At 42.6% G+C, this 14,221-nt stretch overlaps 1 protein-coding gene across 4 annotated transcripts in view; it reads right to left on the reverse strand.

Annotated features, from left to right (window-relative positions):
• The window catches only part of FMN1 (formin 1), a 430,597-nt gene that overhangs the window by 134,543 nt on the left and 281,833 nt on the right, over positions 1-14,221 (reverse strand). For all 4 annotated transcript variants that reach the window (XM_078053416.1, XM_078053419.1, XM_078053417.1 and 1 more), the window contains 2 exons: positions 5,291-5,352; positions 3,325-3,413 (listed from right to left, as the gene is read on the reverse strand). In XM_078053416.1, the coding sequence (XP_077909542.1) occupies positions 3,325-3,413; positions 5,291-5,352 (151 nt within the window). The remainder of the gene's footprint in view (positions 1-3,324; positions 3,414-5,290; positions 5,353-14,221) is intronic.

Below are 14,221 nucleotides of genomic sequence, written 5' to 3' on the forward strand. Positions count from 1 at the left end.
AAGCTGAACCCTTCTTTCCATACCCAAAGAAGTCTCCTTAGCTTATACTCTGTGCCTCTTTTACTTTGTTTTAAGGGAGACTTGGGTTTTAATAAGATTCTAATTTCCAGCTTTAAAAAAAAAAAAAAAGATTATCCTATATCCAGGTCATAATCTTTTTTCTTCTCTTTCCTCTTCCCTTTTTTTTTTAAAGTAAACTCTACGCCCAATGTGGGGCTTGAACTCAGGAACCTGAGATCAAGAGTCGCCTGCTCTACTGACTGAGCCAGCCAGGTCCTCCCTTCTTCTTCTTTTTTTTTTTCCATGACACTGAGATGAAGCAAGGAATGCCCATAAAAGTAAACATACCTTTGTTTTGAAGTTCTGTAACTCTGATTATTATGAAAACCATGTGATGGGATATAAAAGTGGAAACCCATAGGAATTCTGAGTTAAGATGAGGTTGTGTCCTCAATCTAGGCTACAAAAAGCATGTGTTTGGCCTAATAAAACCCGCTAGAGCCTCACCTCCCCTCACCACCATCCCAAGGCAGAATGCAAAGAGTTGAGGGCCATCCTTGGAGGGAGTGGCTTTCAGACAGCCCGGGCCCAAGCAGATGATACCTCTATGGGAAATGGCATTCTCAGTCTGGCACTGGGCTGCAAGAAAGCTGACGAGGTGAGAGATGGGACCACCCTCTCCATGCTATGATTTATAGGACTGGACATCACAGGGATCTTAGGAAATCACAATGTTGAAACTATAAATGATTCATATTTTCCAGTATGTAAAACATGCTTATAGTCAACTAACTTGGAGCCGATGGCAAGTAAGTTGCCAGGAAATCGGACTCTGGCTAAAATCAAACAAATGCTGCACTATGCAGGAGGTCAAGGGCAAAGGTGAAATGCACTCGGGCTTGAAGCCCCAACCTCTGTATACCTCACCCTCCAGCAACTGAGCCTGAGCACATCGCCTCACCGGGACAACACGGCAGTCCTCTTTCCTGTCAGTGATAGCCTAGCATCTTTGGGAAGCCGTCGCCATGACGATTCTCAAACTTTGAAAATGCTCCCTTATTCAGGTCATCCCGTAGAGAAAGCAGGAATCATAAATTTATCTGTTAATTACCTGCCACCATTATTCTGTGTCCTGGCAATCAGTCTTCAAAAATAATGCTAGAAAGACATTAACCCTAAGGGAAAAGGGGAACACTTCCAGTAACAGAAACCCACTCTTCATTTCACTGGGCCAGCCACTCCCAGGGCATGGAGCAGGAGGTGGCAAATTATAGCCCACGGGCCAAATTCACTTCCTCACTCGTTTCTGGATGGCCCACCAACCAAGAATGGTTTTTATATTTTTAAGTGGGTGAAAAAGAATCAATAGAAAGATAACATTTTATGACGTCTACACAAATAACATTCAAATTTCAGTGTCCCTAAATAAAATTCCACTGATACACAGTCATGCCCATTTGTTTACATGTTGTCTATGGTTTACGTACTTCCAACAAAGCCTAAAATACTCTATGATCTTTTACGTGAAAGGTATATGAACTCTAGGCTGAGAGATCATTGCTCAGTGTAGCATAGCCAGCACTACCCGAATGCTGGATATGCCCTATTGTCCCTGTTAAGGACTGAATGTTTATGTTCCCCCAAAATTTGTATGTTGAAGTCCTAACCGCCAATGTGATGGTTTAAGGAGGCAGGGCCTTTGGGAGGCAATTAAGTCATGAGCGTTGAGCCCTTATGAGTGAAGTTAGTGCTCTTAGGAGAAGAGACATAAGAGCTTGCATCCTTCTCTTTGCTTTCTGTCATGTGAGGATAGCAAGGAAAGTTGGCAGTCTGCCTAGAAGAGGGTTCTCACCAAGACCAAACCATAACGGCACCCCAATCTCAGACTTCCAATCTCCAGAACTATGAGAGATAAATTTCTGTTGTTTCTAAGTCACCCTGCTTAGGGTACTTTGTTATAGCAGCCCAAGCTAACTCAGACAGTCTTCAAATACTCCCCTGGGATATTTGTCGGTGTCTAAATATCCCAGGATGAGTCACTTCATGTTCAGTCATTAGCACCTTAGTAGGAATTAATTTATTACTAGGAAGCATGACTTGGGAGTGGACCACAGGACTGGTCAGGGGCAGGAACTGGTAGGGAGGGTAGCTCAAACTGATGGGCCAGAAGGGCAGCAGAACCCCCTTTGCGCTGATTCATGAGATTCCTAGCCTTCGTGAACTTGGGGCAGGGCGGGGGTGGGGTAGAGAGTGGTTCCTGGCCTCTGTTCCATGTGAGAACAATTCATCTAAGGTTCCCAAAATTATCACGAAGGCTTGCCAATAACTGAGTAAACCTAGAAATCCCCCACCCAGTCATTTTGTCCAGGCAATCCAAGGGGAGTGGGGCATTCTAGTGGACCCAAGGGCAAGCCATGAAAGTTTCAATACAAGCCACGGAAACTTAGATGTCTCTAGGGCTCACTTGTTGCCCTAAACCTGACTTCTTAATTTCTGCTGTGTTTTCTAACCCCTGCCTCATGTCCAGACTGAGGGGAGTGGCCTGAATTGGACATGAATGAAGCATTCAAGGTGGCGACAGGCAAAGGATCCCTCTCTTCACTCTGGACCCATTCCACATCCTCAGTCCTGGGCCATGAAAATGTAGTTGGGGTCCAGGGGCTACAGAGTCCCATACGCTTATCTGTGGTGTGCAGACCCCAAGAGCCCAGGCAAGGCAAGAGCCACTCCATTCATCATCAGAGGTCTAGGTTTTCAAAGGCCATGGCTCGACAGCCCAAACCATAGAGCAAACAACTCTAGATGGTGAATAGAGAGAAAAACGAGCAGATGCGAAAAGGATGAAAAGGTCACCTGTCAACTGGGCAGAGCAGGTGGAGGGATTTGGGGGAAAGCCGGCCCGTTCAGGCTACGTTTACTGGATACAACATTTAGGAAAATCAATTTGAATTCTGTGAGTCTGCCATCGTCTTTTTAACTGCATCAGCAGAACCTTAAACAGAGCAATGCCTTCTTCCTTCCTCAGTTACCCTTTTGGCTAGAATGTTTAGTCTAGGAGGAATTAACAAGCTGCTAGAACGAGAAAGGGGAATCATGAGGGGTGGGGAGAGGGGTTCAGACATATTAGATCCAGCAGTACAAATCCCCGGGCTGCCTTTCCCGGCAGCCAGATCATTCATCTGCGTGCAGGAGGTCACGGGGATGATGGTGCTATGACTTAGCTCACTGCACAGTTTAGGCGCGATTACTCAGAGCGGGGAGGCAGGGGGACAGAGATGGCGCTTGTCCTTTTGGCCTAACGGAGAAGTGTTCAAGCGTCCTTACTGCTCAGGTTTATCCAGCAACTTCAATTCTTCTTCTTTGGATGTCTCGTAATACTTCCTTATTTTAACCAGTTCATCCTCTTGTGCTCTCTGGGTTGAGACAGGAAATCAAACAAAGCACACAAAAATGAACAATAAGCATCTGTCTAAAGCACTGTGTCTCCAAGTGTGGTCTCTGAACCAGCAGCATTGGCATCACCCACCTGTTTCTAGTTAGAAATGCAAATGATTGGCTCTATCCCGGTCATAAGAAGCTGGGGGGGCGGGGCAACAAGCCCTCCAGGCGATTCTGACGCATGCTAACATTGGAGAACCACTGGCTAAAGCAAACGGTCATACCAAGGGACTGTAGGGGGACCCAGAAGTCAGGACATTGGATTGCTACCTTTGAAGCCCCCGTCTCTTCCCATGTAAGCAGGTTATCAATCCACTGTCCTTAGCATTTGTTTCCTGACCCTTAGAACAGCTCCTCTAACTTATGTATGCTCCTGACTTTTGCATTTCTAGTCTCCACCTTCTCTTTTTCTGAATTTGGTAAACACTCATCTGCACTGCTTCTTTTGGCATTTAGTTACATCATTTTCTCAATGTATCCAGCTAATGAGTACGGCCTCACCGGAACAAAAAGCACCTAGAAGGCACTCTGCCTTTTACAAAGTCCTTCAATATCAATTATTGTATCTTTGTATTTCAGATGATCCTACCAAGGCTCATACCGAGTACTGGATAAAGGGCCTGACTCAGAATCTCTTTCTCCCATCACACCACGCTGCCCTCCAGGTACTCCACAAATGTACTGTTAGCTCCCAATGGCCTGGTATTTGTGCACCTTCCTGTCTATTAACAAAAGCTTTACTGATGGAACATGAGAAGTTCCCACCCAGTTGTACTAAACAGCTCCTGATATATATAAAGAATGTGAAAATGTGTAGGGAAGTAGCAATCCCACAAGGTTGGATTATTGCACTCTGGAAATTTTCTATAAGGGACTTAAGGTCCCAGGAGATGTAGCATTGAAATGAATCATTTTTTTTTTTTTTTTAACTTGCTGACTGGAGAATACTCCAGGCAGCTCCCAGGGAAATACTGCTACTTCAATAAAGAGAATCTGGTTCACTCTGTTTTCAAATCCTAACAGTCAATGAATCAGAAATGTTAACAACCATGGGAATTCTAACTCTCCTGTGTCATCCTCTCAAGAGAGCCTGCCAATTCTGCTGGTTATTCCACATATAACCCAAATTTAAAGACCACCTATGTGTACAGTGCTGTGTATTTTCAAAATATATTGCTACTGCTGCCTATATTGATTTCTGTTTAATACAAAAATCAGATAGAGCCCTTTATAATCCCCGTTGTACTGATGATCAAACAGGCTTAAGGAATTTAACTGGTCCAAAGTTACTCAGCAGTCAACAGTAGAGTGGGACCTCAAATCTAAAATTATCTGACTCTAAATCCAAAGCACACACCTACCATCTTATACTACTTCCCACATTCAGTGTCATGAGCTCATCTGATCTGAAAGTAATCATCCAAGCTGGTATTAGTATTCCCATTCCCGAGGAAGCACTGGTGTACACCAACAGTAAGCTGGTAGTTTAGCTTCACTCACTCCGACAGTAAGCCGCAGGGCTGGGTTCCATGGCCTAGAAAGGGTCTCTACCTTGAACCACCCTCCCACGCAGGCGTGCAAAGAGATCTGCTAACCCAAATACCACAGTGGGGTCAGAACCCAGTGCTTTTCTCACATTTGCTCTCATTTGAGTGTATGTTTATAGAAACTATACCTTAATCTCTCCCATGCTATATCAAAATCCTCACGGCCAAAGAACGTGAATGGCTTAACGATTTGGGGGTGGGGCAGAAGGAGTCACATATAACCATCTTTTAGACCTTAACATTTTTTTAATTAGTGAAGATATAAAAATCTGAAAACTCTGCCTCTGTATGTCTTTGATACTTACATTTTCATATAAGGCTGCCAGAGTCTCCAGATCAACCACAGAGTCATCCACATTGAAAATGGCTGCCAAGCACCCAAAAGGAGAGAGGGAAAAAAAAGATAAGAGGTTTGATTAGACTCCCCTACACTAATGAGCTACCCACAGTCCACGTCTAGCTTCCAGGCAATGTAACACTGCACTTCTTTACACAAGTTGTATCTTTCAGCCTGTTCTTGCTCCCTTTCCTTTTGCGCCAGGGGGCCTCCGATGAAAGAAACCAAAATGGTTCCTATCACTGGCCTGAGCCTTGGCCCTGCCTGGTTTAATTCCTCAAGTTCTGTGTCCTTTCTGCAGTTTAATTTAGGCTCCACAGGAGAAGTGTTTGTGCTTTAAAACTAAATCAGTTTGTAGGTTTGAAGCACAATTTTAAATCTTTCTTCCCGGCTGGTAATTGAAGAGATTTAGTACCTAATGTACCAGAACTGACTCTTGCCCATTACCAGGAAGAGAGAAAAAAAGACAATGTTGGCAAATTAAATGAATTCAGGCATGTGATTTTAGGCACCTTTCCATGGCCACTGCAAACATCTTGTTTGGATTAAAAAGACAAGAAAAAGCAATAATTGCATCAATGGCAAATTAAGATTATGGAAACCTCCCATGAGTTAGTCTTAAGGCAAGTTCTCATTCCCATGGTTTTATTAGGATTCTACTTGCTGTTCTGTATCTTTAAGTCATTTAGCTGTTCACTAATATGATTATGATTTCACCTAGGGAGATTCCTTCCCATATATACTGGGATACAAACATTGAGATTGTAAAGCCTTAATGGATTTGGCAATCAAAGTGTTTGAAATAGGCAGCTCCACATCTTTAAATAATTATTCAAAACTAATAAGGTTTGTTCTCTCAACCCCACCTCCCTTCTCTGACTTTACATTGTGAAATTAACCAGCACGCTAGTAAATTTTCTCCGTGGCAGGCTAATTAATTTTATTAAACCAACCAGTGATATTTAGAATGCCTTAAAATTTTGCTCGTCAACCATTATTCTGTTCATTGGCATTACACCATGGTTTTGGAGAAGGTAGAGATCAAGGTAAAGGGCAGTTTCCTTTCAAATTGTTTTGCACCTTCTGTAGTCGAATCATAAGAACCCCCTTATACAATTTTAACAAAGTTAATTAACTGAGCTAAGATCATGTAACTTCACAGAACACCGAGAAATGTACTTAAAATTCCTTCACAGGCCACCTTCTCTAACTTAGGGTTAATCAGCAAGCTGTTCTTAGATATAGGAGAGTGGGGAAAGAAGAGGTTAACATGCTAGTGACAAAGTCAGCTCAGATTCCACTGAGACAAAGGGAAATCACACTTCTAAAAAGTCCAATCTGAGACCACAAAAGAAAAATGGAGCTCGAGGAAAGAATGAAAGAATTTATCCTCCAAGGATGGTTATTTTGTATGTGGAGATCATATGAATTCACAAATTTATTAGAAAGACCATGAATTTCCATATGTCTGGTGCTTTTAAAAAAAATAGCCAGGAACCATGCCTCATTTATGTCAAGTCCAATATTCTCCTACAAAAACTGGCCAACAGGAATGCAATAAGAAAAGGTAAAGTTCTACAAACAGTTCCTCAGACAAGTCCTGTCCTAAACTAATCCTACGTTGTAGGTACTCTATCTGAACTGCAAGCTTAGATGTAACCGAGTTATCTTAACCAACAAGAAAGAGAATGACCTGTGGGCTGTTTTTCTCATGAGTAAATATTTGGTTTTTAAAAGTTAATCAGTCTGGGTCCCAGATACATGGTTTGACAGGTAGTGTGGTCAGCCAATTCTTCTCCAGTGTGCTAGGCAGCAGCAAGGAAACATCTAGAGGATGGGACTGGAGAACAAATATGGGGCTCTGGAGACATTGATTCATTCATTCACCCAGCCCTGAAATAAATATTTGCTGAATGTGTATTAAGTAGTAGAAACTGTTCTAAAATGCTGTGATTATATAAATCAAAAGTGTGTGAGAAGTTCAAAACACTTAATCTCATGAAATTTATACTCTAGCCAAGGGGACAGAAAATAAACAAGTAAATGATTTCAGATAACAATATACTGCGAAGAAAGTAAAGAAATGAGCAGCATTAGATAGGATGGGTGATGAAGGCTTCTTTGAGGAGGCAACATTTAAGCTAAGAGCTGAAGAGGTCAGTTCTGTAAATGTCTGGGAGAAGAACTTCCCAGGGAGAGGTAACTGCGCAAGGAAGTTTCTTTTTCTGGTGAAGGAACAAGCTTAAGGTACAGAAAAAGACCAAGACTACTGTCACGGAAGGAACAAAACTTACTCACTATGTGATCCTGGCAGGTTAAAGTGTCCAAGCCTCAGCACATCCATAAAAACATGGGTCTAATATCACGTGCTAAAAATATTAAATGAGGGAATATGTATGCTTGGCATAGCACCTAGACCATGGTATGAACTCAAAATGGTACCAAAGAACGATGACTATTATGATTTCAAATATACACATGGTTAATGTGTTTTAATGCTTGTTAATGCCTTATCTCCTTTAACATCTGGAAAGAATTAGAGAAAACAGTCTACAGAGTAGTTTGTGCTATAAATGAAACTTTCAGAACTCAGGAGTGTTTCAGATAGGAGTCGTTGCTATTAAACCCATTTGGTCCTTCACAAAACCCTGCTTGAAGCACAACCTCAGGAAGCATTATTAATAGTCAAGGTATATACACAAATAGTTGTAATTACAGAAAATAATGCCTCAAATGTCTTAAGAGAAATACAAGGTACCTTTGGGTCCATTCAGAAAGTCAACCTCATCTGCATCTCCAACTTCCATCTTTACTACCAATCTACCATTCATCATACCAACAACGTTATTTTTCTAAACCACGGGTCTCAACATTTTACTCTGATGTTTACAATACCTCTTATGTCTTTCCTTTAAATAGCAGTTAAAGTCCAAATGCCTTGGCCTGATGTTTAAGCCCATTCCTTTCTGGCCCCAAGCTACACTTCCAATCTCATCTCCTACCACCTGCACTTCTCCCAGATACCTTGTGCTCCAGCCTCTTGGGGCAACATAACCATGACTTCTTCCCTTCCTACGTCTCCTCACCCCCGAAAGGCCTAGGGGAAATGTTTCCTGCCCTGGAAGGAACTCCTTGACCTTCAGATTCTTACATCCTCATTCTTTTCCTCTTCCGTGGCCCTGCATTTGTATTTTACACAAGGGAAGAGAGTCTAATAAAGGACCTGTATTACGGTGTATAGCAGAACAGTTTCCCTCCTCTGTTGGACCGCAGAAGCCCTGTAATCATGGATCATTTCTATGCATCTTGATAACCCCAGAACCCGGCATAGCACCTGGGGTGTGACAGAGATAAAAGTGTGTGGATGGGATAGAGGCTACAGGAATCCCCCCAAACGGAGTCCTTCTGTTGGGTATCAGGAAAAGTTTCTTGATAAAGAGAGCATGGGGTCTTGAAAAAGAAAACAGAAACTTTAAAAAGGGATAGGATTTTGGCAGGTGAAAATGTCTTATGAGAGGTGTATCGGAATTAGGGTCATTTGCTCAGACCCATTAGTCCCTGGTTAAAAAAAAAAAAAAATCAAGGTTTAGTTGGTCGAGTTGCGTTATCACGCCCTCATCCACACACCCAGTAGAGAAACACTGCTTGCCCTGAATAGTCCATACTAAAAACTGATTAAGTTTCACAAGTAAATTTTCTCATTTTCAAAGAAAGAATAAGGAGGGGTGCCTGGGTGGCTCAGATGGTTAGGCATCTGCCTTCAGCTCAGGTCATGATCCCAGGGTCCTGGGATCGAGCCCCGCATTGGGCTTCCTGCTCGGCAGGAAGCCTGCTTCTCCCTCTCCCTCTCCCCCTGCTTGTGTTCCTGCTCTCACTATCTCTCTCTGTCAAATAAATAAATAAAATCTTTAAAAAAAAAAAAAAGAAAGAAAGAATAAGGAGAATAGTTTTCCCTTCATTCTTAACCTCCAGAAATGTTTTAAACAGCAGTATCACCTTAGGTAGAAAGGTTACGAGTAAAAATTCACCGGTTATATTGCTTCAGGCAGACATGTGAAACACTCATTTATTAATTACCATTAATTACGCCAAATTCATTCCGAGCAAGGACAATCTGTAAATTTATAACAAGTGCCAGTGAACACCAACAGGAAGGATGTGAAACGTTTCAAATGGAAGAAGCAGATGCAGACAGGCTCATGGAAGGTGCAGGCTCATGGAAAGTGCAGGTAGTTCACGTTTGGCTTGAGGACAGCATTAATTCTACTTTGGAGCAAGATCGGTGAATTCTGAATGCCATGATGAGGAGCCTGTAATGCACTCCCTATCCAGCAGGGAGGTACTGAGCAGCTAGGAGCAGCAGAGTGAACTGAACAGAGTTATATGCCATAGGACATGTCGAAATTTGGAAAAACCGGTTTAAGAACCTATTCTGGTGAGCAAGTGGTAGCAAATACTGTGGATAGAAGGCACGGGACAGAGGGGCAGGACACAACAGAGAGCTACAGAGTGGTATCACTAACTAGCTATGGGACTGAGGAAATTGGAGTTAAAACCACCTCAGGGTTTGGGATGCCTGGGTGGCTCAGTCAGTTAAGAATCTGCCTTCGGCTCAGGTCATGGTCCCAGGGTCTTGGGATCGAGCCCTGCATCGGGCTCCCTGCTTGGCAGGGAGCCTGCTTCTCCCTCTCCCTCTGCTGTTCCCCCTGCTTGTGCTCTCTCTCTCTCTGTCAAATAAATAAATAAAATCTTAAAAAAAAAACACCTGAGGTTTTGCATCTAGATTTGGAGGAAGAGCTTTGTGCCACCCCCAGAAATGGGCAGAGGGCCTTAAGAGCTGGATAGGCCTGTTGATCTTACACCAAGGACCTGGAGGGAGGAACAGGAGAGAGGAAAACTACTCGTGAAGGAAGAACTAGATAGACTAATTTAGGGTCAATGCCAAGTATTCCACTGAGGTTTTCCCTCTTCCATGTAAAGATCTTAAAAACACAAGTAAAAAAGGAAAATAAAATTCAGAGGTGGAAGAAGCATTATGAAGAGATATCCTGGTTGAGTCCAGGAGCTTAAGGAAATTATTAGAATTCTCTTATTTCTCTTCTACAGAGTAGCCAAGGAAGGTTAGATTACGGGTCAAAGGTCTACAAAGTAAAAAGGCAGAGGTACTAGGACTCCTGGGAAAGCTGTTTTGCGTGGACATAATTCTGCCTCCTATTCCCCAAGAACACTTTAAGTTCCTACATAGGGTTGGAATCAATACCTGATAATTCTGTTCCCCAAATACTAGTATGGTGTATTAGAGAATCGATTCTTAAAGGCTCTTACCATCAAACTTAGAAGCCTTATGTGAACCCATTTAATTAGTTAACCGATGGTTACAATAGAGAAAGAAACCAGTCATAGATTAAATTATTTTTGGAGTTGCCTGGGATCGGGTAGCTCCCTTCATTTTATACTTTAAAAAAACACACTGTCTTTCTTGCTCTGTCACACACACACACACACACACACACAACTTTTATCTTATAAGCTGGATAAGCAAATACCAGCCTACACAATTCTACAGCATGCCTTGAAGCCCTGATACAGTAGTTCCAAGCCATGCTAGCTTTTGTTCCCATCTGTCTAGGGCTCATTATACCAACACTCCTGCAGATGGTGTCAGAAAGGTGAAGTGTCAAATCCACAAAGGGGAGACCCCAACAACTCACTGCTACTGCAATATCAATCATTGCTGGTGGTTTTTACTTTTATCTCCCTCTCTCCTTAGTTATCCCCACTCACACTGTCAGTTCGGTTAGAATATTTCACCTACACCTCACAATATGTCGAAAGGAAATAGACACACGCTGTGAAAAGCTGGTAATTTTATTGGGTTCCTTTACCTTTAAAAATCTGTTACTTGGTCAAGTCTGGTTTCTGGGCCCCCCTTTTTTTTTGCAGGGAAATTGAGGCAAACATTTTTATGTGGTCCTCTGGTGCCTGCTCTGTACTCCAAGAATTACATACACAAGGATCATTAGAGTAGAGTTTCGCCCATTAAGATATAATAACCGTCAGCAGGGACAAAAAGCAGATCAGTATCACAGATTGAAACTACCAGGCGCACATAAAAACTACGTGCCTGCTTCAGGCACATGCACGGGGTCAGGGTCTCACACGATAGGTAAATTCCCTCTCCGGGTTGGAGGCAGCTTTTCTTAGGACCAGGGTAAGGAGAGAGAACATGCCGGAATTCTCTCAGCCCTCCAGCCATTTTTAACCCTGAACACTTTTCTATCCCTGAGTGCGCCATTTCCAAATAAACCAAAAATGACTGTGCTTGCTGTCCAATGGGCTTCTAATTAGTAAGAAACAAGCAATTACTTAAAGGAGCTGTTCTTTTCGACCAAAGGAGCACCTTTGGGCAAGAAGGAAAGGCACACTCCTCAGTCTGTTAGATTAGCCAAAGTCAATCTGGCTTCCAAGGTGTGACCTCTCTGCAGCCCAGTTTATGCCTCCTTGCATTTCCTTCAATAAGTAGTTGACGGGAACATCTTGCACAAAGTGGGTGTTTAATAATTGTTTGCAAATGGACTAGATTTATTCTCAGCCCGTGAAAGCAAAGATTAATAGGATTATTTGACTCTATTAGTAGAGATTATTTTCTTAACAATGTTAACTTCCAAATGGCCAACATAAAACTTGGCTGTTTTGCCCAAATGACTGATATTCTTAGGGCTTGCTAAATAATTCAACTTGTAAGGGAAAGAGAATGAAACGGGGACCGTATCAAAGAAGGCTTTGGGTTTTTAAAACTCTCAGGTAACCTATCCCTCAACACTCCCACAGAGCAACTACCCTGACCTCTACCAAGGAAAAGGCAAGGATGTGGGGTCAAGGAACGAGGCAGCGGTAGAATCTGAGAGCTGAGGAAAGGTACAGCAAGAACATTTCCCCACAAGCTTACCTCATAACAACGAGGCCGTCACGGAGAGGGATGACCAAATTCATGATAAAACTGGGCACGAGGTGGAAAGAAGGGGGCCTGGCAGGGAGAAGGGTGGAGGGGGGAGAACTTGCCTCCACTGAGTGCTCTGGAACTAGGTCTCTTCGCCATTGTCAATATGCCTTCCTTTTCCCTACTGGCCACTATGCCCCGCCTCTAGCACCAGGCCCACCTGTGCGGATAGAGGTTCAGACAAAGCCTAGCTCTATACACCTATCCACATGAAATGCTAAGGACACCAATTATAAAGCAGCTTAAAGTAATCTCTGTCTACTATACCAGGGGGTGGGTATAGTAGGCAGACGTTACTGGGGGTGAATACTTAATAAATTAATTGCTGCATTTATTGGGGGCTTCCTGTGTTGTTCTAAGTGTTTTACATTTAATTGCAGGAGATGGGTGCTATTGCTGTCCCTGGTTTTACAGATGATGAAACTAATGCATGGAGTCACACAGCCTGATTTCCCAAGCTCAGCTCCATAATCAGATTTACTGGACTATGATTGCACTTCTTTTTTTTTTTAAGATTTATTTATTTATTGGAGAGAGAGGGGGAGAATGTGCACACACATGTGAGTGGGGGGAGGGGCAGAGAGAGAGAGAGAATCTCAAGCAGACTCCCTGTTGAGTGTGGAGCCCGATGCCCAGGGCTGGATCCCAGGACCCACGAGATCATGACCTGAGCAGAAACCAAGAGTTGGGCGCTCAATCAACTGAGCTACCCAGGCGCCCCTGATTGCACTTCTTTTATCCTTTTTAAGTGTTGGGCTATAAATAATCACTCCACCTAAAATCCTCACCCTCATAAAAAAAACAAACAAAAAAATCAGTGAACCAGCTACCCACAATAGCCTATATTGACACTTGTCTCTAAATGGCATTGCATGCTTTTTACATTCATCAGCAGCCTCCTAGTGGGAACCATATATAGCCCAAGCTACAAAAATTTCATTTGTTTATTATAGACATCCATAACCTCACCATTATTTATCACTTAAACTTAATTCATTTCTAATATGTTATCTCAATATGCATAATAAAACAATACCAACTTTAATCTTTGTCAGCTATTTGCAGTTATTCAAAATAATCAGTATTGTAGTTAAAATCATAGCAAAAAGAATTTCTAAAAAATAGAAGCGTGGAAACTGAAAAGGCATCGTCTTAAAAGAAAATGTAAATATAGGGGTATCTGGGTGGCTCAGTCAGTTGGGCATCTGCCTTCTGTTCAGGTCATGACCCCGGGGTCCTGGGATCGAGCCCCCCATTGGGCTCCCTGCTCAGCGGGGAGTCTGCTTCTCTCTCCCCCTCTGTCTGCTGCTCTTCCCCGCTTATGCTCTCTCTCTGCCAAATAAATAAAATCTTTTTTAAAAAAAAGAAAATGTAAATATAAAAAGAAAATAAACTCTAGAATAATATAAAGTCTAATTTTCTTGAAAAGATATGAATAAGTGCAATTTTATACTGCATGCCAGAGCAGACTAAAAAGGGAAGCAAAGGCACAGAGCATGAAGAAACACAAACAAAAGTTGCCTCCAGACCCATAAAGAACAAGAATTATCAAGGAACCGTATGTACATTCTTCCCTACATTGCCAAATGCCTGCTAGCGTGGCATGTTAGCTGGTAAAGACCTTAATTCGGGCTTTGATGGAAATAGGAGGCAAGTGTAGATGACATAGTGAGCAGGAACTGGCTGGAAGGTGGAAGAAACAACAGTCCCAAAAGGGACACTTATCTAATCTGTTCCAAACACTCACAGTTGCTCAATCTTTTTTTTTTTTTAAAGATTTTATTTATTTATTTGACAGAGAGAGACACAGCGAGAGAGGGAACACAAGCAGGGGGAGAAGGAGAGGGAGAAGCAGGCTTCCCGCTGAGCAGGGAGCCTGATATGGGGCTCGATCCCAGG

Source organism: Halichoerus grypus, chromosome 8 (genome assembly GCF_964656455.1).
Source record: "Halichoerus grypus chromosome 8, mHalGry1.hap1.1, whole genome shotgun sequence".
Classification (NCBI taxonomy): Eukaryota; Metazoa; Chordata; class Mammalia; order Carnivora; family Phocidae; genus Halichoerus; species Halichoerus grypus.